Raw genomic sequence first — 20,074 nt, forward strand, 5'->3', positions numbered from 1 at the left:
AACAAACTTTATTTAAGTTGAAGAAAATATAAAAAACGAGTAAAAATGTTAAAGGGTGGAGAGAGGCTAGCTATTCGAGCGCCCGGTTTAGAGGATGGAATCGTTCTGAAGAGTTCTTTCTTTATGCAGCTATTCGATACGATCGAGGTTCGTCATGGGTTTTTTGGTGTAAAAAGGAGGATTTTGGTCGCCAGGTCGCTAGGCAACTTCTTTATGGAAAATTTCGGGGTTGTTTACCTCTCGACCTGGCTTGGTTATCACGATGGTATCGGCTACTGAAGGTTTTTGGGGAATTTTGTTTGCGCGCTCTCTAGCTCGCTCTTGTTTGCATTGAAAAGGGAAAGTACATAAAGTAAGAAAATTTCCTGGAATTAAATATAAGAAAAAATAGTAAAAAAGGGGGTTGTCTATAAAACAGTTAACAAATTTTAAATTTAGGGGATTCGCGTATTCACTTTTTCAACACTCCCCCCGGTGACAATGCACCTAGGGTTAATTACGCGAAATTATTTGGTTATCTCTAAGTTGCAGAGATGCTGAATCGTACGTCTTATGACGTTGCCATTTGTGGTTTTTACCACGCAGGAGCGAATTTTTTGATCACACCCTATAATCACTTCTTGGATTAGTCCAAGCTTCCACATGTGGCGTGGCATTTTGTCGTCGCATATGATGACAACATCGCCAACTTCGTATTTACCGATAGTCTTATTTTTGGCGTGGTGAGCTGACCGAAGCTCCATTAAATATTCACTTTTCCATCGTACCCAGAGGTTTTGAATTAATTTTTCTCGGGATTTTAATTTATTTTGCATTTCTAGTCTCGACTTTGGGGTACACACTTTTTTGAAACTGATGGGAGGGAGGGAAGTTATTCTTCGTCCGATTAAGAATTCGGATGGACTTAAGGGGGTCGGTTCATTAGCATCATTATAGGAGTAGGTTATGGGTCTGGAGTTGATGACACCCTCTGTTTCAATAAGTATAGTTTCGAGCTCGGGGCCGGTGAGGGAGGCGTGACCCATCGTTTTTTTCAATGTGGTTTTGGTCGACCGGACCAGGCGTTCCCACCAGCCTCCGTGCCACGCGGCTCTCTCAACTATGAATTTCCACTTAATTCCTCTTGTTCCAAAAAATTCCTTTAAGGAGTCTGTTTTAATGCCTTGCCATATGGATCTGAGGTCGGAGTTCGCCTTTTTGAAGGTCTTCGCGTTATCGGAGTAAACTGTGGTCGGTACCCCTCTACGCGCAATAAGTCGGCGAAAGGCCATCATAAAATCGTCTGTGTTTAACGATAGTACCAATTCTAAATGAATGGCGCGAGTGACCGCGCAGGTGGCTAGTAGAATATAGGCCTTCTTCATTTCTTTATTATGATTTTTTACCAAAATGGGACCGGCAAAGTCAAACCCAATTATAGAAAAGGGAGGGGTTTCAGTGATTCTGTCCATGGGTAATGGAGCAGTAGGTGCGTTGCCAAGCGTTGCCCTTAATCTCTTGCAAGTTAGACAGTCCTTAACTATAGTACGAGCTAACTGTCTTCCACTGGGAATCCAATATCTCACGCGTATCTGGGTAATGGGGTCATTAATTCCTCCGTGAAATATTTGGGAGTGGCTTCTCACTACGAGCATTTTGGAAAATCTGTGATTTTTTGGCATAATGATTGGGTGCTTTTCCCTGTAAGATAAGGCTGACTCTTCTAACCTGCCCCCTACACAAATAATCCCAGCTGAGTTTAGAATGGGTGTCAAGGAATAAATTTTGGAATTTTTGCTGACCCCTTCTCGACTCCTAAGGTCCTTTAATTCGGCTTTGTATTCTAAGGCTTGGACAGATTTCACCCATAATATCTCGGCACGCTCCATTTCTTCCGCGCAAATTGGACCTGAATTTTTGAATTTCCTTTGTCCGAATCTGAATAGGTATGCGGTTACTCTTAACACATTGTCTAAGTGGTAGTATCGTGTCAAGTCAATGACATTTTCGGCATTTAGGTTTTCTGCAGTGGTGACGGATAAGGTTAATTTGCGTCGTTCATTTGCTACTACCTGTAGGTCGGGGTGCTCTGGGTTTATTGTTTGGTTTCGGCTTGGAGGCCATTCTCTTTCGTGGCCCTTTAACCACGTGGGGCCTTCAAACCAAAACTTGTTATTTACAAGATTTTCGGCCTTGATTCCCCTAGAGGGCAGGTCTGCCGGATTTTCTGCGCCCGGACAGTGAAACCAATTTTTGCATTCGGTTAGGGCTTGGATTTCTATCACCCGGTTACTAACGAATGGCTTCCAAATTTCTACTTTCCCCCTTACCCAGGCTAATGCTACCATAGAATCTGTCCAGAAATATGTCCTGGCTACATTGTCGCTAAATGTGGATTTGACATGGTTGACTAATCGGGCTCCTAAGAGGCATGCCATCAATTCTAGGCGCGGGATGGTCAGGTGTTCATCCTTTACAGGGGCTACTCTTGTTTTCGCGGTGATTAAGGAGGTTCCGATTTGAATATCTCGGGTCTGGTAGCGAACATATACTATGGCTGCGTAAGCCTTTTGACTTGAGTCCACGAAACAATGGAGTTCCTGGCTGATTATGTCATCCGAGTTTGAAAAATAGTGTCGGTCAACTTTTAAATGGTGCAGTTGAGGTAGTTCCAGACACCAGGTTTCAAACTCATTCCCTATATCAACGGGGAGTTCTGTGTCCCAATCCATGTCTTTTAATTTCCATAAGCCTTGGAACAATAATTTTGCTCGAATGGTAAAGGGGGACAAAAGGCCAATTGGGTCAAATATTTGAGACACGTGGCTCAGTACTTGGCGTTTTGTCTTGCGAAAATGTTTTAGCATCTCAATTAAGTCTGTCAGATCAAAGGAGAAAGTATCGGAATGGGTGTCCCACTTAATCCCTAACACCTTAACTAGGGGGTCGGCTACTTGGTCGAACATCATTGGTTCCCCGGATTCAGATATTTTATTCCATTCTTCTCTTAATTCATTTGAATTTGTCCCCCATTTCCGCAGGTTCATGCCCGCCCCCTTCATAAGTTCGGTTGCCCCCATTGATATGGTCAATGCTTCCTGAACACTGTTGGCGCCACTTGTCAAATCGTCTACGTACAAATCATTTGTAATCTTATCTCTGACTATGGGGTCTAGGTTTTTGGCTTCTTGGGCGTGGAACTTTATAGTGCAAGCTAACAGAAATGGGCTAGAGGTTATTCCGAATGGAACTCTACACATTCGTAATGTTCTGAACTGGTCTGGGATAATTTTTCCCTTGGGGTCTTCCTTTATCCAAAGGAATCTGACAGAGTCCTTGTCGGGTTTGTCAAGGGCAACTTGCAAGAACGCGGCTTCGATGTCCGCGACTACAGCTATTTTGTTTACTCTGAACCTTAAAAGGAGGAGTAGGAGATCGGGGTTGAGGTTTCCACCAGGGGACAAACAGTCATTCAGAGAGGGTTGCCCGTAACCATGAGAAGAAGCGTCGAAAACTACTCTGAGCTTGGTCGTTACGGCCTTTTTTCGCACTACCCCCTGGTGGGGCATATAGTATGTGCCAGGTGTTGCACTATCTAACTCGTTTGGGGGAACTTCTTCCGCGATGCCATTTTCTAATTGTTGGTTAATAACCTTTCGATATTCGGAAAAATACTCGGGTTCCTTTTGGAATTTATTTGAAAGAGGGCTCATTCTTTTAAGGGCTTGGTTATAATTGTTGGGAAGGGTTTCTTTTGTTGTGACCCAAGGACATTTTACGCTGTAGCGTTCACCGTCATGGTAAACATTCTCAAAGAAATTTTCTACGGTTAGGTCCTTTTGGTTTTCTTGGACTTCACCTCCCCTTATCCCCAAGGTTTCTAAATCAAAAAATTTCTTAATTACCCTCTTTTGACCTATGGTGATTAGGTTGGCTGATACAGAATTAGTGTTGGTAGGGCTTGGTGAGCCTTTAATGGGTCCCTGTAAACACCAGCCGAACTTGGTTTCGATTGCTACTAATGACTGTGCAAATCTTTCGGTTTTCCCTGTCACTACGTCCCAATAAAAATCTGCTCCAATGAGAATGTCAATTTCAGAATCCCCATTGTCTTCCCCAATATGGTCATCTGCCATCTGCATATTTTTTGATTTAATCATTTCCTCGTAATCGGATTTATTCACCTCGGTAAAAACGTGGCATAAAAAGGGTAGCTCTAAAGCTGTAATTTCAACGGACTGGGTGGGGTCTAATCTATTCTCTAGGGTTATTTTAACCCTCCTTGCTTTATTTCGGGTAGGAATTTCTGCCCCAAAACTAAAAACATCTAGAGTCTGCTCTCCTACAATGGGTAGGTTTAATTTCCGTGAAAACTCCTGTCTTACAAAGGTGACCTGACTCCCCCCGTCCAGAAGACACCTAGCGGATTCCTTTTCTCTTGGGTTATTTTGGTTTCGGACAACCGCTCTGGCGGTTTGGAGGATGACTACCTTGTTTTTATTTTGAACGGGCGTGGCAAGTTGCGTAATGGCTGACGTTTCCGTTTCGTTTTGGCTAGCACTGGCTTCCCCAGGGTTGGCTTTGCTTTGGGAATTTACGGGGTTTCTATCGCAAATAGCGTAGTGATGTTTTTTCTGACATTCCTTACAGGATTTAAATCTAGAACGGCAGTGTTTGGTATCGTGATTATATTTCAAACAAATATAACACCTGCCACCGTTTTTGATACTAGCTCGTTTTTGCTCTAGGGTTTGGGTCTGGCAGTTAATGGTTTGATGGGTGTTGGATTTGCAAAATATGCAGTACACGTAATCAGAGGGTTTTTGGGTTCCAGTGGTGAGGGTGGAAGCGGAGGGCACGCGTCTGTTCTCGTGCCTTCCTTGGTTTCTAACTTTGTCATAAGATTGACCGTACCTGTTTTCATTACGTACCACCAGGGTAGGATTGCACTTTACGTGACCCACCCAACTAACAATGGTTTCTAGTTAATTGGACCATGAGGAGTCCGAAAAAATTAGTTAAAAAATTATTTGGCCGCCGCAAGTTGGTCAAAAAATTTTTTGAAAATTTTAAAATCCATGCACTTACCGCCATTGAAACCGCTATCCGCTTAACGCATTCTGCACTCAATCTTGCAAAATAAGCCGAGGAGGTCTGTGAAAAATTGCCGGACTCGCGCCGGAGTTTTATAGCTATGGATTTTTTTAAGCTTACGGAAACATTTATTTCTGATAAAAGGAGGGAAATATAAATGCGAGAAAAACTGAAATGTTTTGGGAAAATCGTTGAATTTTTTGGGAATTCAATAATTGATAACGGTAAATTTTGAAAAAAGCCGTCAAATTATTCGGGATTTTTTTTAATTCACTCAACATTATTTTTGGGAAAATGTGTCAAATCCTTGGTAAATATGATTTTTTGTAAAAAAAAATTGAAATAAAAGGCGTAGAGAAAAGGTGTCAAAATATAGGGAAATTAGCAAATGTCAACGTCAATATTTCAGAAAAGGAGTCTAGTTTTTTTTTGCAACTATATTTTGGGAAAGGCGACAAATTATTGAGAAAGAACCAAATGTCAACATCAATATTTTGGAAAAGACGTCAATTTATTTCAACAATATTTCGGAAAAGGCGGCAAATTATTGGGCAGTTAGCAAATGTCAACATCAATATATATGAGGCGTCAATTTATTTCAACTATATTTTGTAAAAGGCGTCAATTTATTTCAACTATATTTTGGAAGAGGCGTCAATTTATTTCAACTATATTTTGGAAAAGGCGTCAATTTATTTCAACTATATTTTGGAAAAGGCGTCAATTTATTTCAACTATATTTTGGAAAAGGCGTCAATTTATTTCAACTATATTTTGGAAAAGGCGTCAATTTATTTCAACTATATTTTGGAAAAGGCGTCAATTTATTTCAACTATATTTTGGAAAAGGCGTCAATTTATTTCAACTATATTTTGAAAAAGGCGTCAATTTATTTCAACTATATTTTGTAAAAGGCGTCAATTTATTTCAACTATATTTTGGAAAAGGCGTCAATTTATTTCAACTATATTTTGGAAAAGGCGTCAATTTATTTCAACTATATTTTGGAAAAGGCGTCAATTTATTTCAACTATATTTTGGAAAAGGCGTCAATTTATTTCAACTATATTTTGGAAAAGGCGTCAATTTATTTCAACTATATTTTGGAAAAGGCGTCAATTTATTTCAACTATATTTTGGAAAAGGCGTCAATTTATTTCAACTATATTTTGGAAAAGGCGTCAATTTATTTCAACTATATTTTGGTCAATTTATTTCAACTATATTTTGGTCAATTTATTTCAACTATATTTTGGTCAATTTATTTCAACTATATTTTGGTCAATTTATTTCAACTATATTTTGGTCAATTTATTTCAACTATATTTTGGTCAATTTATTTCAACTATATTTTGGTCAATTTATTTCAACTATATTTTGGTCAATTTATTTCAACTATATTTTGGTCAATTTATTTCAACTATATTTTGGTCAATTTATTTCAACTATATTTTGGTCAATTTATTTCAACTATATTTTGGTCAATTTATTTCAACTATATTTTGGTCAATTTATTTCAACTATATTTTGGAAAAGGCGTCAATTTATTTCAACTATATTTCGGAAAAGGCGTCAATTTATTTCAACTATATTTTGGAAAAGGCGTTAATTTATTTCAACTATATTTTGGAAAAGGCGTCAATTTATTTCAACTATATTTTGGTCAATTTATTTCAACTATATTTTGGTCAATTTATTTCAACTATATTTTGGTCAATTTATTTCAACTATATTTTGGTCAATTTATTTCAACTATATTTTGGTCAATTTATTTAAACTATATTTTGGTCAATTTATTTCAACTATATTTTGGTCAATTTATTTCAACTATATTTTGGTCAATTTATTTCAACTATATTTTGGTCAATTTATTTCAACTATATTTTGGTCAATTTATTTCAACTATATTTTGGAAAAGGCGTCAATTTATTTCAACTATATTTCGGAAAAGGCGTCAATTTATTTCAACTATATTTTGGAAAAGGCGTTAATTTATTTCAACTATATTTTGGAAAAGGCGTTAATTTATTTCAACTATATTTTGGAAAAGGCGTTAATTTATTTCAACTATATTTTGGAAAAGGCGTCAATTTATTTCAACTATTTTTTGGAAAAGGAGTCAATTTATTTCAACTATATTTTGAAAAAGGCGTCAATTTATTTCAATATTTTGGAAAAGGCGTCAATTTATTTCAATATTTTGGAAAAGGCGTCAATTTATTTCAATATTTTGGAAAAGGCGTCTAGTTATTTCAGCAATATTTTGGAAAAGGCGACAAACTATTGGCCAATTATCTAACGTCAACATCAATATTTTGGAAAGAGTGCCTATTTTTCGGCAATTTGATAAATGTAAACACCTTTTCCAAAATATCGTCCTTTACATTTACCAAATTCGGGAATAATTTGATGCCTTTTCCAAAGTATCGTCCTTCACATTTATCAAATTCCCGAATAATTTGGCACATTTTCCAAAATATCGTCCCTTACATTTATCAAATTCCCAAATAATTTGACACCTTTTCCAAAATATCGTCATTCACATTTATCAAATTCCCAAATAATTTGACACCTTTTCCAAAATATCATCCTTCACATTTATCAAACACCCAAATAATTTGACACCTTTTCCAAAGTATCATCCTTCACATTTATCAAACACCCAAATAATTTGACACCTTTTCCAAAATAACGTCCTCCAGATTTATCAAATTCAGATTAATTTGACACCTTTTTCCATGATATCGTCCTTCACATTTATCAAATTCCCGAATAATTTGACACCTTTTCCAAAATATTGTCCTTCAGATTTATCAAATTCAAGAATAATTTGACGGCATTTACCAAAATTCACCGTTATCATTTATCGAATTCCCCAAAAATTCAACGACTTTCCCAAAACATAGCAGTTTTTCTCGCATTATATTTCCGTCCTTTTATCAGAAATGATCAGTTTCAGTAAGCTTAAAAAATTCCATAGCTATATCTCCGGCGCGAGTACGTAAATGTTTCCGGCGCGAGTACGTCAATTTTTCACAGTCCCCCCGGCTTATTTTGCAAGATTGAGTGCAGAATGCGTTAAGCGGATAGCGGCTTCAATGAGGGTAAGTGAGTGGATTTTGAAATTTTCAAAAATTTTTTTAACCAACTTGCGGCGGCCAAATAATTTTTTAACTATTTTTTTCGGACTCCCCACAGTCTAATTAACTAGAAACCATTGTTAGTTGGGTGGGTCACGTAAAGTGCAATCCTACCACCACCAGTTCGGTTTTTCTAGGCCCTGCGCTTAGCATCTCGGCCATTTCACGGCTTTCTACTTGCTCCCTAATGAAGCTTACTAATTTCGCCGCGTTCCACGTTTGATTATTATAAGTGGGTCCTTGTCTAACGCAAAACTCCGTTCTAATATCGTTTGGCAAGCATTTTAACAGGGTGGAGAAAAGGAATGAAGCTCTCTCTTCGGTATTTACTCCAAGAGCCTTAAGGCTTCGCATGCTAACTTCACAGGTATTTAATAAATTTCTTAGGGCTTTCAAATTACTAGAATGGTCTACTGGCTGAATTTCCATCAGCGTTTTCATGTGGCTGTGTACCTCATAATCAGATTTATCAAAAGTAATTTTTAAGAGGTTAATAGCCTCATCGTAAGAATTGTCGGATTGGGTGAAACCTTTTATGGTTTGAAGGGCCTCACCTTCTAGGTACGACTCTAAGTAAATAAGTTTTTCTACCTTTGATAGATGAATATTGCTATCCACAGATGCTTCGAATCTTCCCCAGAAACTCGTCCAGTTCGCGACGTCTCCGTTGAACGGAACAATAGGTATAGGAGGAAGTCTGATTTCGGGTCTGCCGTTGTTCGAGTTTCCCGTACTGGGTGCGTGAGTTTGCCGCGAAAAGTTCGTGAACGGGTTGGGACTGGCGTTCGCCGCCGAGAGAGGAGGAGGAATTCCCGCGTTAATAAGCGCGGTTACCGAAGGCGGAGGTTGATATCCCGCGTTTGGAGGTGGGTTTGCCGGCACGATCGTTGCCGATGAGGGTGTTTGATTTCCGACGGCGGATGGTTGGTGAGTCGGCATGGTCGTTGCCGAAGGTGGTGGTTGATTTCCTGAGGGTGGTGGTTGATTTCCGGAGGGTGATGGTTGATTTCCGGAGGGTGATGGTTGATTTCCGGAGGGTGGTGGTTGATTTCCGGAGGGTGATGGTTGATTTCCGGAGGGTGATGGTTGATTTCCGGAGGGTGATGGTTGATTTCCGGAGGGTGATGGTTGATTTCCGGAGGGTGGTGGTTGATTTCCGGAGGTGGATGGAGCATTTCCGGTGGGGTAAATTGGCGCGTTGGTGGAAGAGGTTGAGCCTTGTTGCGTGTTGAACGGGATCAAGGTTTGCCCAGAGTAAATTGAGGCTGATCCCAGGGTTGATGTTAGTGCGATGGCCTTCTTTATTATCCGTGTTACCTTTAATCGAATCTCGGATATTTCTTCCCGGTATCGGATTGCGTCGTTGGTCTCGTGCTCCATCTCTACGTCATCTTCGATCAAGGCTTCGACTCGGGCGTCGATCTGAACTAGATTTTCTTCCTTATCTAGTAGAATGGATAGTCCATCCTCGTAATCTGTGACGTCGGTGGTGGGGTCTTTCATTAAATCCTTTAATTGATTTATCTTCCTGGTTGCTGCCGCTCGTGCGCTTGCTCTTATCCCTTTTGCGAGTTTAAGTTCCTTTTTTAAGGAGGTAGTTGAGGTGGATAATGCCGTGATTGGAGGTTGGGTTCCGGCATTTGTGGTGGTGGTGGTGGTCTTGCTACTCGCAGTGGTGGAGGTAGTGGTCTTGTTACTCGCCGCCGTGGTGGTAGTGGTGGTGGTGTTAGAGCCCGAGGCTCCGGTTTGCGTTGTATTCATCTTGAATTTCGTTAATTATTTTAATTATATAGCCGCTTAGTCCCGGGTTTCGGCACCATAAAACGGAGGTGTAGGGTCAAGTCCAATTAAATGGGTAGTTGGGTGTAATTGAAATTTAATCCTATTGTTCGTTTTGAGGAAAGGTTCTTTATGGGAGAGCTGTGGTCATCGTGATCCGGACTGAACAGATCGCGACGGTATTGGGACAACTTGCTTACTAAAATAATTAACTCCAAAGATAACATAAAAACAAACTTTATTTAAGTTGAAGAAAATATAAAAAACGAGTAAAAATGTTAAAGGGTGGAGAGAGGCTAGCTATTCGAGCGCGCGGTTTAGAGGATGGAATCGTTCTGAAGAGTTCTTTCTTTATGCAGCTATTCGATACGATCGAGGTTCGTCATGGGTTTTTTGGTGTAAAAAGGAGGATTTTGGTCGCCAGGTCGCTAGGCAACTTCTTTATGGAAAAGTTCGGGGTTGTTTACCTCTCGACCTGGCTTGGTTATCACGATGGTATTGGCTACTGAAGGTTTTTGGGGAATTTTGTTTGCGCGCTCTCTAGCTCGCTCTTGTTTGCATTGAAAAGGGAAAGTACATAAAGTAAGAAAATTTCCTGGAATTAAATAAAAGAAAAAATAGTAAAAAAGGGGGTTGTCTATAAAACAGTTAACAAATTTTAAATTTAGGGGATTCGCGTATTCACTTTTTCAACACCCTACTTTGAGTTTAACCTTCAAGTGGCCGAAGTAAATTTGCAAAACAGTTTGCACTAGTGTTCGCTGAACTGCTTTTGGAAGAATTTCAAAGGATTTCAACGACAATAGAATTTTAACTATGTGATCCTTTTCACTCGTGCGGGAGAGAATCCCCCCTCGCACGAGTATTGGTCTCGCTTTTCAAGGTCTCTCTAGTATAGCTTTGGCAATGCATGGCGACAGGAATACCGTGTGTTCGGGGCTTTTCATCCCCATCATTCCGATTTCGATTTTTTTAAAGTAAACACTTATTTGGTGAGTCCACCAGAACGACCTCTAGTTGAAGCTACAAAAAAGGATAAATAGACTCCGCCTCCTCCGAAGCACGCAATGGTGTCTTGGTTTAGCTTTGGTGCGGTGGTTTAAGGATGGTGGTGCGCGGTGGTTTAGGCATGGTGCTAGTGGATAGCTTAAGACTTTAGAAGGAGTTGTCTGCTGCGAGTTCTACTGTTTATATTTATAAGACTCTCACAACTGGAGGTATGGTGTCTAGTAAAGAAATTTTTGTTTGAATATTCCGAACCAAGTTACATCCAATCATTTTCCAATTTGAATTTAATGTATTTCTCCGTAAGAGCAAGCACATTCGTTAGTCTTTGGGCTGATAAACGCTGGATCGACTTACCAGCAAAGACTGATGTGCAGGAATAGTCCATAATAAATTAGCTGCTAAACTAGTCGTTGGTAAATATTCCAGGAATTGGTCAAAAAACTTGAAGAAAATTTAGCTTTGCCAATATCAACGCCATACAGGATGTTCAAACCTGTAATTTAAATTATATACACTTTTTCTTCTAAACAAGATGGTCAAGGCCCATACTTAAGCCACATCGTTTGTATACTCTCACTCATCGAGGCATTTCGTATGAGCATTTGCAATTTCGACATGCGTATTAGAAATGAATGAATCTAAATATTAAAAATGAATCCATGTATGTATTATAAATAAATCCATGTATGTATTACAAATGAATGCATGTATGTATTAGAAATGAATGCATGGAAGAGAAATAAATGCATTGAAGTATTTCAAAAGGTTTTTAATGAAAAATTTGTCTATTTAGTTTTAATTAAAAAATTTTAGCTTAAGGCATTTCGGATTCTGGTAATTTAGGGATTTCAGATCTTGAATCTTGAGGTGTTAGGGATCTTGAAGCTTCAGGTGTTTGGGATCCTGAAGCATGAGGCATTTTAGTTGGTGAAGCTTCTTTCAATAAAACCTCTTCAGCAATGTTGGCGCAGAATTCATCGTCGTCAGATAAAAGATCTATTTCAAGAATTTCTTTCGGACTGTGCAATATAATGTTTTCAAATTATTCTTTATAGAGGAGGGGGTACCTAGTTAGAGTAGTGTATTTCGTATAACATGGAAAAGGACAAAAGTTAAAAACTATTGCTGCGATGGCAAAAATTGCGTTCAATGCATGACAAAGGTTTAACGCAATAACACCGTCTTTTTTGTCGTGCAATAGATAAATTGCCTTACTCAGTTCAGTGTATTTTCTGCTTTTTTGTCGAAGGAGATCCTAGTTTTTGGCCCTGAATGGATGTCGTTCTAAATTGTGGTCAGTGTTTGATTAGCCATAAATGAAAGAACAATTCAAGTGAAAGGAAGGTTATATGGAAAATAAAGATAGCTTTCATTGATTCCCTTATCTGTGTAAGGCACAACGTCTAAGAAATAATAATAACGATTTTATAAATAAATTTACTCGAAATCTTTTAAAGCTCTGATTTTCATAGTTCTCAGTATACTTAATTTGTACAGCGAAGTTTAGAGTGATTAGTCCCTCGGTTCGCTTTATAGAGTTAGTAAACTGATTTTTTTGAAAAAGGTTAATTATTGACTTTTTCGAATCTATAACCTTATCTTCAACAGACCTTTAAAAGCAGATTTTGTTTATGCCATCCGGTCATTATTGTGCAATAGTCCAACAACGTTCTGTAAAGTTATTCACGGGTTGGTAAATGATTTGTTTTTCCGAGGGGAGACATATTTCGACATTTTTCCTCCTTTATATAAATTTTGGTACCATCGGCTTTGCGTAGTAAGAACTTTCCGTTTTTTACCCAGATAAATTTGAAAACCTTTCTTTGCATACATTTTAGATTCATAAAGTAGTTGTTTAATATATGGTGTTTGAAGTTCATTAACAAAAGTCTATCTTTAGGTAGGGTTTTATAAAGATTTTGACAGATTAGGTGGTTTCGATTTTTTTTGGCATTTTCTAAAAAATCATCTCGTATAGTTTTACTTCTAAATTTAATTACTAGCGGATTTGGTAACAACTTAAAGTTTCCTGTATTAATTCTGATTCTCCGATAAATTTTGGACATATCTTGGGCAACGTTAATGTTAACACCAATTAATTTAATAATCGCTTCCGCAATTACATTTACATTTTCGTTTTGTGTTTCAGTAAGGCCTATAATTTCTACACTATCGTAGTTTTGGGTATAGTGTAGGTCAGAAACCGTAGCCTCTAGGTAATTGACCTTCTCTTTTAAATCTTTGTTTTCCGCGATTAAAACTTGTTGACTTTTCTTTATATCTGATATAACGGTATGGTCCCATTTCTCCCAATTCTGTGTTTCCCAAATTACATTTTTATCCCAAACTTTCCGATTCCCAGTTCTCCCAATCTTATATTTCCCAATCGGAATTTTTATCCCAAACTATTCAATTCTCATTTCTCCCAATCGAATGGTTTCGTCTAATATTTTATGCTGCAAAGGGTTGGTTTCAAAACGACTTGGATTATTTTTAATGCGAATAGGTTTGGTTAGGTTAGGTTAGGTTTGGTTAGGTTAGGTTAGGTTTGGTTTGGTTTGGTTTGGTTTGGTTTGGTTTGGTTTGGTTTGGTTTGGTGTGGTTAGGTTACGTTAAATAATTTTCCTACCAATTAATGTAAAGTGTTATTCTAAATGTATTATATTTTTCTGCTAGATCCACGAGAAAGTTCGTGTTTTATAAATCATTTAACTATGGTACGCCTTTTCCAAAATATTGATGTTTAACTTCATTGACTTCTCAAATAATATGCCTTTTCAAAATATTACTGTTATGTTGGGTTAGGTTTGGGTTGGTTAGGTTAGTAATATTTTATAAATCATTTAACTATGGTACGCCTTTTCCAAAATATTGATGTTTAGCTTCATTGACTTCTCAAATAATATGCCTTTTCCAAAACATTACTGTTATGTTATGTTAGGTTAGGTTTGGTTAAGTTAGGTTAGTAATATTTTATAAATCATTTAACAATGTTACGCCTTTTCCAAAATATTGACGTTTAGCTTCATTGACTTTTCAAATAATATGCCTTTTCGAAAACATTACTGTTATGTTACGTTAGGTTAGGTTAGGTTTGGTTTGGTTAGGAGGACGTCTCTTCCTCTTTGGAGCGGTTATACACTTCAAGTAAGTGTATCCCTTATGAAATGAAAAAATAATTAGTTAAAACCATCAAATTCTACTCTATTTGAGTCTTTTTGGGTATGCAATATTGGGTTAATTGGAATAGGAGACCTGGGAATTGGGTTGAATGATGTTTGGGTAAATGGGAATTGGGTTTTTAAATTGGGTGAAATAGGGGGTAACCTGTTCGACCACCAAACAGAAAATACACGATTCAGGAGGAAAGAATAAAACAACTAAAAAGGGAACTGGATGCGGGGAGAAAAACTCCATTTGAATATCTAGAAATCATAAAATGGAAATTCAAACTAAACTGAATATGTAAAACATATCATTGTTAATAAAACAAAAAAATTCTCTTTGAACTTATTAACATATGTTTTTATGCTGAATTGGGAGAAAAGAAATTGGGGGAAAAGACTTGGGTCAAAAGGGATTGGGAGATATGGGAATTGGGAGAAACGGTTTGGGTTAAATGGGAGTAAATCGCAAAATTTCATACCTCTAGGTAAAGCTGTTTGGACTCGGAGTAGATTATCAGTCAAATTGTAACTATAGATGTTAAGCATGTAAGTTACTGAGGTTTACGTAGGCGTCCTTGTGATTTAAATTAAAATTTCGAGTTTAAAATTAAACTTGTTGTCTTATATTAGTGGTGTCTTTCAAGTTTGAGTAATAAATGGTTTAGAGAACACTTTAGGACACGGGTTTGATTTGTTGGTTTTCGAGTAGAGCTCGGCATTTTCGATCAATTATCCACAAATTGGTGGATAACCGATTATTTATAAACAAATTTGTGGATTATAATACGATTTAACATGTAAGTTCTGTGGATAATTTTCGGGTATGGATAAAGATAAAATAAAGTGGATAATTGATCGAAAATGCCGAGCTCTATTTTCGAGTATTGTTTCCGGTTGTAGTATACTTTTGACGGTTTATTTACTGTTTTAAAAACGCGATAGAGGTTTGCGTGCAGTTCAATGTCGCCATTTCGGTTATTGGAAGTAATTAGGTTTTAAATAAGATCACAGGACAACTTGTGTAATGAATTTTAAAAGAACTATACGATCATATTTAATACTTTTTTTATTACAACTTGATCAATGAAAAAACAGTTGACATCGCCAGTTATCATTTCAGTATTTACATGTGTGGACACCTTTCCACTAAAACCAATAATTATCCGTTAGAAATAGTTCCTACGATATTTATAATACAAGATTTTAAGAAAATTTTAATCAAATCTAATATTAGATCTAAACATACTCTAAAAAATTACACAAAACCAATTGAAGTTTTTACATGACGAAGTTGACGGTCTAATAATGTGACCAATATCCCTGGTTTTCGTAAACCTCCCGAACTCTACCAGGCATTGGATGATGATACGCCTGGAATTGTTCCACGTTCAACTTGAGATCGCGCCAAGCATTTTGTACCGCTTCCAACAACTCAGCAGCGTTCCTGACGTTGACATGGTCAACTTTCCGAACCATCTCTGTAAGATGAACTTTGGTGAGACAGGGTCTTTTTGAACGCTTCGCGTGGCACTTAAGAAACGTGAAGTTTCTTTTCTCTAAAAGTCTAAAGAGGCTTCAATTTGGAACAGAGCTGGGTTGTTGATTATTTTGATTTTTTCAAATAAAACAAAAAAAAGCGCTTTTTTTATTTAAATCGATTTATTTGATTTTTCTTGAACTACTAGATAGTAAGTTACTAACATGAAAAGTCTTGAGTCAAAACTAACCAAAAGGAAAATAATCATGACATTTAAGCAGCTATTGGATGTTGTTGCTATTCAAATGCTTGAATAAAAAAACTAGCTTGACCGCTATTTCATTTCTTAGCCTATCCAGCAAGACAAACTGAAGTTCTGGGAAAAACTTAAACTGAAATATAACAACACTATGATTGTTTTTAATTATAGGTCTTTTCTAGTTAAGTTTCTTCTCGAGTTTCTTAACCTACTTCTTGGAATCTTAGAAAACATTTTTTAAAAATAAAAATATATTCTTGATTTTAATCAAATGATTTTTTTAAAAAAAATCGCTTGATTTAAATCAAACAACCCTGGAACAGAGAACACAAATTAGACACTCGAGCAGTTAGAATGTGTAGTCTTTACGAATGATAAACGTTTCATCGTCGGACACGATGGCCAGATAATTTTTTAGAGGATGGATGTGCACCAATTTATGCCCATCCACTCGAAAGGCTTAATATGGTTTAGAAGGGTAAAAGTCTTAAAACGGAAGTTAAAGAATGCCATTTTTTACAACTCAAATAATAGAATTTATATGTTGCCTTTCATAATTTCTCTATTAGGTGATGAACTGATCTTCAAAAAGCTGCGATATCAAATTATGAATGGTTTTAGCATTTTTAAAATATTATAATTTTTATTAAGCGCTATTTTAGAGGAAACCTTTTCGTATATTTCTATGTAAATATTGTAGTAATATTGTAAAGTATAATGTTTACCAAAAGTTCTACCGCTAAAAATTTTAAAAATCAATTTCTATTTATGTAAAAAGGCGGATCTCAGTCTGTTTTTCCTTCCAAGGGTTTTTATCCTACTGGGTACCATGTCCATAGGAGCATGGATAAAGAATTCGCGTGAGGAAATTTGTTTTCACGCTATAGGATAGGCAACTCCCCTATTTCTGACGACAGCTTATTCTGTATAATCTGATTCAGCTTGGGTTGTCAGCACGTGCAAAGCTGGGTCTCTATGTAACGTAGCTTTGTTCGTGATGACAAGAGACGAAGAAAATAATGCTTCTCTGGATTTAAAATATTCGCGAGTTTTAGCTCAAATGTATGGGCGGAAATTCTGGTAGGCTTCGAAAAAAGTTGAAATGCCTCGACTGTCGAGTATCGACTTCATAGTCGAGCCAGTGACTTTTAAAATTTCAAGTAATACTAATTTAGACTATTACAGAAGGATGTTAGAGTTAGTATTATAAATATTTATTACGTTTCTAAATCTTTTGGGAATCTCAAGAAATAATTTTCGCTATTTTTAATAGCAAAACGTTCCTTTATAATGTTTGAAGGACCCACCAATTGAATACTTACGACTATGCACGTATTTGAAACTAAAGCCTACAGGTCCGTGCATTTGAGATAAAAATCTCGCGGATATTTATAATCCTTTTTTTTCTTCGTCTCTTGTCAGCACGCACAAAGCTACATAACACAGAGACCTAGCTTTGCGCGTGCTAACAACCGAAGCTGAAAATAGAGTATATACAGAATAAGCTGCTGCTGGAGATAGGGGAGTTGCCTATCCTATAGCGTGAAAACAAATTTCCTCGCGCGCATTCTTTATCCAAAACAGAAGGTTGAAATTTGGCAAAGAGTTTCCTGAGACCCCGTGAATGGTATGAGTAATTCTAAAACTCCCACAAGTGTTCTTTCAGTGGTTGAACTTATTTCTCCCTTGAAATGAATAAAAGTCAACGAATTAATTAGAAATAGTCCAACGCCTGATCTATTGCACTACCGGATTGCTGAAGTGTTTCGGATTATATTGATATTGTATTTTTTCTATGATGGGGATAATTATCGGGGGATTTTTCACTTTTCTCGGATAGGGTTAACAACCGAGGATTTTGTCTGGGGATGGGGGATTTTGTTCAATTTCAGTAATGGAAGATTAGGCCTGGGGTTCTTTGTCTTGGATGTGTTTAGTCCGTATACCCATGTGAATCGATAAAACCTAAAAGGTATTTTTCAGTTCTTATATGTAGATCGAGATATTGAACAGGGTTTGAACACACTCCTGCTGTTTATACGTCAATCAATCGTATATCGCGGTTTTTGCATAAGTAAATAAACTGTCGTAAGTATACCAATACAGAAATTAGTACTGGAAGACCAATAAATCAAACCCATGTTCTACAATGCCCTCTATACCATTTGTTACTCAAATTTCAAAGACACCACTAATCTAAGACATCGAGTTTTTTTTACATTGGGAATGTCAATTTAAATCTTAACCACGTCTAGGAAAGGTCAGACACTTTTAGGCTTAACATCTATAAAACCATTCGTTATAATTTGAAAATATTCATGATACATTTTTTCTCTATATATTCATGATGCATTTTTTCTCAATATATTCAAGGAGAATTTTTTTTAAAATATTCTAGATGGATTTTTCTAAATATTCTTGATAGATTTTTTCTTAGTTATCATGATTGATTTTTCTAAATTTTCATGATTAATTTTTCTAAATTTTCATGATTAATTTTTCTAATTTTTCATGATTAAATTCTTGAAAATATTCATGATGAGATTCTTAAAAATGTTCATGATCAAATTTTCAAAAATGTTCATGATTAAATTTTTCCAAACATTCTTGATAAAATTCCTGAATATTTTCATTAGTGAATAAATGTAAATCGTAACATCATCTCCAACGTAGGCAGGCACTTGTTTACCGTGATTATGCACATTGGCGTGGTTGATGAATTAAGTGATTGCCAAGCTGCAAGCTTAAAAAACAATGCAGCCTACCTACTCGGAAATAAAATACAAAAGGTATTTTTTCTCGTTTCATGAAGCCCAGCCCCTATTATTAATATTATTATTATGATGATGATGTTGATGACTGTGTAAATTCCAGTGAACTACTTATATAGTTTTTTATATACACATTAAAAATCCATTTCATTCATTTTTTGACGACTACTTTTTTAAATACAACGTTTTAATATTAACCTTAGATTTAACAAAAAATATATGGCATTCTAAAAGTTAAAGAGATAGTTGTCTAATCTCAAAAGTGGTGGAAAAATTAAACTTCCAGAAAAAAGGAGAAGTATTCGAATATCAATATTTTCATGTCATTAGGACAAGTGAGTCTTTTTAATTTAAATAATATAATAATTCGAACCATTATCTACGGAGATTACCATCCATTTCAAAATGAAAATTAATATTCGCATCCTTCTTCAAGAATTTGTCGTTGTTAGATTCTTCTTTAATTCATGTTTTCGTGAATCTTCATTCCCGATTCTCTGATACATTTCCATAGTAGACACCTCACCTATTCTGTAAACTGGAGTTCTGCCACGATATTTATTCTCCAAGCACTCAAAACATTTCCTAACAAAATCCAACCAAACATTTTTATATCGAAAAGACACAAAAACATTAATCATCGAAAACCCATCCACCCAGAAGCTACACAAAATACTTTATTCTTTAAGAGCTTAAAACATTTACAACAGAAAAGCCACAGAAGAATTCAACCCAAAACGCAAACTTCGCGCATTATAGAATATTTGCAAAATTTTTAAGTCGAAACTCCTTCCACTATAGCAATCACAACTTGCTTATTATTCCAAATTCACAGACTTAACACTACCCTACGCACAAATCCAAAATTTCTACTTTCCAAAGAGCCATCCAAAACCGTTATTTCTAAGTTGGAACCCTATTGTCCTTTTGAAATCGAAACCCTACTGGCAATTAACTAATAAATCGGCACATTACTGAACGTAATTCTTAAAACCTCATTTCTATAATTTCAGAGTAAAACTATGCTATGGCTTGAACATCCTGTTTTTCTGATCGTAATGTTTTACTACTGAGCTAAGTTGATATAAAAGAAATAAATAATCGTTAGGCTTATTTGCTATTGTTTTGAACGTCACGTTGTTTGTCATAACTTTTGATTTTCTGAACCGATTTACAATTTGAAAACAGTTTCGGATTCTACGTGACAAGACGCGTGCAACGATAGCATTGTTGATCCATTTGAAGCATTATTTCGTAACGTCATTATCGGGGGGCTTTACTATTTCCGTGATGGCTAGCGCCCTATTAGCGCCACAGTGTCATTTGTAATTTTAGTATAATTTTGAGAAGTAAACCTATTTAGAAAGTCCTACATTGTTACTCTAGCTCAAATAGGATC

At 36.5% G+C, this 20,074-nt stretch overlaps 2 protein-coding genes across 2 annotated transcripts; both read right to left on the minus strand.

Moving 5' to 3' along the window:
• Nucleotides 1–451: 451 nt before the first annotated feature.
• Nucleotides 452–4,903, minus strand: LOC149694748 (uncharacterized). The gene is made up of 3 exons (XM_089867438.1): nucleotides 4,872–4,903; nucleotides 548–4,638; nucleotides 452–486 (listed from the first exon to the last, which is right to left on the minus strand). The coding sequence occupies exons 1-3, from the start codon at nucleotides 4,901–4,903 to the stop codon at nucleotides 452–454; spliced, it is 4,158 nt and encodes a 1,385-aa protein (XP_089723564.1).
• A 3,637-nt stretch (nucleotides 4,904–8,540) lies between these two features.
• On the minus strand, nucleotides 8,541–10,119 carry LOC149694749 (uncharacterized). The gene is made up of 2 exons (XM_089867439.1): nucleotides 8,629–10,119; nucleotides 8,541–8,573 (listed from the first exon to the last, which is right to left on the minus strand). Exons 1-2 carry the CDS (start codon nucleotides 9,973–9,975, stop codon nucleotides 8,541–8,543), a joined length of 1,380 nt encoding a protein of 459 aa, XP_089723565.1. The 5' UTR covers nucleotides 9,976–10,119.
• Nucleotides 10,120–20,074: the final 9,955 nt, after the last annotated feature.

The sequence above is a fragment of the Phalangium opilio genome, unplaced genomic scaffold (assembly GCF_054372755.1).
Source record: "Phalangium opilio isolate 3A_F unplaced genomic scaffold, DU_Popi_V2 ptg000022l_1, whole genome shotgun sequence".
NCBI lineage: Eukaryota > Metazoa > Arthropoda > Arachnida > Opiliones > Phalangiidae > Phalangium > Phalangium opilio.

Excerpts from the sequence above, each read along its gene's own strand:
- LOC149694748 (XM_089867438.1), bottom strand. The coding sequence starts at position 4,903 with ATGAAAACAGGTACGGTCAATCTTATGACAAA. Across the intron at positions 4,639-4,871 it reads ACGGTCAATCTTATGACAAA|ATTTAAATCCTGTAAGGAAT; the intron begins GTTAGAAACCAA and ends CTGCCGTTCTAG. Across the intron at positions 487-547 it reads AAATGGCAACGTCATAAGAC|GTGCATTGTCACCGGGGGGA; the intron begins GTACGATTCAGC and ends AATTAACCCTAG.
- LOC149694749 (XM_089867439.1), bottom strand. The coding sequence starts at position 9,975 with ATGAATACAACGCAAACCGGAGCCTCGGGCTCTAACACCACCACCACT. Across the intron at positions 8,574-8,628 it reads CGCTGATGGAAATTCAGCCA|TTAGCATGCGAAGCCTTAAG; the intron begins GTAGACCATTCT and ends ATACCTGTGAAG.